The following is a 2589-nucleotide window of genomic DNA, read 5'->3' as shown; positions in this document are numbered from 1 at the left end:
ATTCCTGCATCTTTTGCTCTCTCTAGTAAGATTCAGCTCTGGATTACTAGGACTGCAGGAGGACCTACAGCAACCTTCTAATTGCTATGGGGCGATCGTTAACAAAACACAGCAAGGTGATTCATGGTAGGAGTGCAAGAAGCAACAAGTGAGAGAGGTTCAGGGTAGCTATAAGGAAAACCTTTTTCACTTTGAGAATAGGCCAGTGTTAGAACAAGTTGCTTAGAGAGGTTTTACGGTTTCCAACCTTGCAGATTTTTTAGGAGTGAGTGGATAAAGCCCTGAGTAACCCAGTCTGACGTCATAACTGACTGCTTGGGCAGGAAGTTACAGTACTGACCTTCTGAGGTCACTTCCGACTTACGTTATCCTGTGATCCTAGGAATACACCATTCATAAGTGTTTTGTGATAAAATATAATGGTGGAAGTGAATAACTAAAAATAGAAAAAAGCTTGCTGAAAAATATGGTGTTGTTGCTTCTGCTCGCCATAGACTGTGGTGTACATCTCTTTGTGTAGTTCTCCTAATTAAGGTAATAAGAGATTTCTGGATTTTGCCTTGTCTGCAAGTCAAGTTATTAATGTAATGAAAGGGAGGAGCACTCTTGTTAGGTAGATATTGCAGCGATTAGCACCTATTGCAGGAGGAACTGGGAGCTCTTAAGTAAGTGTTACAGGTTCTATAGTAAGTATGAGTAAGTATACTAAGTACTAGAAAGTATAGTATGGTAGGTGTAAGTACTATAGCGTAGTTGCAAGCCTTTGACAGATAAGAAAATTTAAGTCTTTGAAATACTTAATGTTACTAGAATTGGTATGTTGTTTGAGTTTCTACCTTGGAACAGCAGTGACTGTAGTTGAGGACCAAAGAAGTGATGGAAACCTGATTCTGTTTGAGGTACATCTGATCACAGAATCTAGCTTTATTGTTGATCTTTTGATAAACTGAGAATTTGGACATAGGGGAAATTAATTCCCTTTATCTCCTTGATGTTTATCTGGTGGTTTGGTTGTAACTGCGGTGCAGCTAGAACTTGCTGGCTGGCAAGTAGTTCTGCAGGCATTGTATTGCGTTTCTGTGATAGGAATGCAGCAGGCAGTTTTTGTTAGGTAGATCTCCTAACTCATCCTCTCTCCTTCAGTCTTTCTGATTGCCAATAGTCATTGCTATTTTGTTTCAAATGTAAATGCTAATCTTTATTGCTAGTTAAAATTTAAAATCACATAATACAACATAGTTTGAGGATATCATCTGTTATAGCTATATTTATTATTATAAATAAATACTTATTTTGAAACAGCTTATTTTGTATTGAAGAAAGTTAAACTAATGCTGTGATTTGGCTCGCGTGTGGTATGAAAGTCTTGCTTGAAATTTGTCCTGCTGAGGTAGTAGGAGAAAGCTGTTTTGCATGTTTTTCTTTTTTTTTTTTTTTATGGGAATGTAGATAAACTTTTTAAACCTTTTTCTTTTAATGGAAATAGCATACGAAACCTTATCAGATGAGAATAAACGAAGAGAATATGATCAGTTTGGTCGTCACGGAGGAAAAGGAAATAATGGAAGCCCGTTCCATCAGTCATTTAATTTCAACTTTGATGATCTGTTCAAAGACTTTGACCTCTTTAGTCAAAACTCACGGTCCAAAAAGCACTTTGAAAATCACTTCCGAAGTCATCGGGAAACTCACAATCGGCAAAGACGTTCTTTCCAGGAGTTTTCCTTTGGAGGTGGACTGTTTGATGATGTGTTTGAAAATATGGAAAAAATGTTTTCATTTAGTGACTTTGAAAACGCACACCGACATGCAGTGCGAACTGACACCAGGTTTCATGGATCCAGCAAGCACTGCAGGACTGTCACTCAGAGACGAGGAAACATGGTTACCACGTATACAGACTGTTCCGGACAGTAATGTTGCCTTTTCATCCCTTTTCTTTCAACATCTTAATTTTCTTGGTTTTGTGCTAACATGGAAAAAATGCTTTGAACTGTTTGTTCTAAAAATCACTTAACTGCTATAAAGAAATTGTAGGTGAAACTAATCTTCAGAATAGAAACATGCATTTGAGAAGTACGTGTCTCAGTAACTACTTAGAATGGGAGAGAAATAAGCTCATGTGACTGAAGAAATTATATGTCTTTCAGTCTAGTAAACACTTTCCATAAGTTTGAACTACAACACAAGATATATATTTTTAATTTCAAAGATGTAATATAGCCTTTTCATATATGCCAGTTCAGGACTGTTTGAGTTACTAGTGCATGGGTTGCAGCAGAGGAGGTACTTTAATTTTCAAGTGCTGCTTTTTTTAACATGTCTTTCCAAGTTCTCACTTGCAGTTTTTGTCTGATACGGACTTACTGTGCAAATTAAATAACTTACACAAAATAGCAGCAGATATATGACTTACCTGGATCTTTGTTACTCTCTCCAGTATTGCAAATGTATTAATAATAAAACACTTTTTAAAGTTGGAAAATAAGATTGTGCTTCACCTAGGAGAGTGATGTAGGAATTACTTTAATTTACAAGTAGCCTTTCACTGGCCTGAAAAGATCTTAACATTCAAAAAACCCTTGATTT

General features: G+C 36.5%; 1 protein-coding gene across 1 annotated transcript in view; it reads left to right on the top strand.

Moving 5' to 3' along the window:
• DNAJB9 (DnaJ (Hsp40) homolog, subfamily B, member 9) overlaps positions 1-2135 on the top strand; it is a 2677-nt gene extending 542 nt beyond the window's left edge. The window contains exon 2 of the mRNA XM_010141838.1: positions 1487-2135. Coding sequence (XP_010140140.1) covers positions 1487-1917 — 431 coding nt within the window. The 3' untranslated portion in view covers positions 1918-2135. The remainder of the gene's footprint in view (positions 1-1486) is intronic.
• Positions 2136-2589: the final 454 nt, after the last annotated feature.

The sequence above is a fragment of the Buceros rhinoceros genome, unplaced genomic scaffold, assembly GCF_000710305.1.
Source record: "Buceros rhinoceros silvestris isolate BGI_N320 unplaced genomic scaffold, ASM71030v1 scaffold4468, whole genome shotgun sequence".
Lineage (NCBI taxonomy): Eukaryota > Metazoa > Chordata > Aves > Bucerotiformes > Bucerotidae > Buceros > Buceros rhinoceros.
Note: the sequence above shows the minus strand (reverse complement) of the source record. Positions and strands in the feature narration are given on the sequence as shown.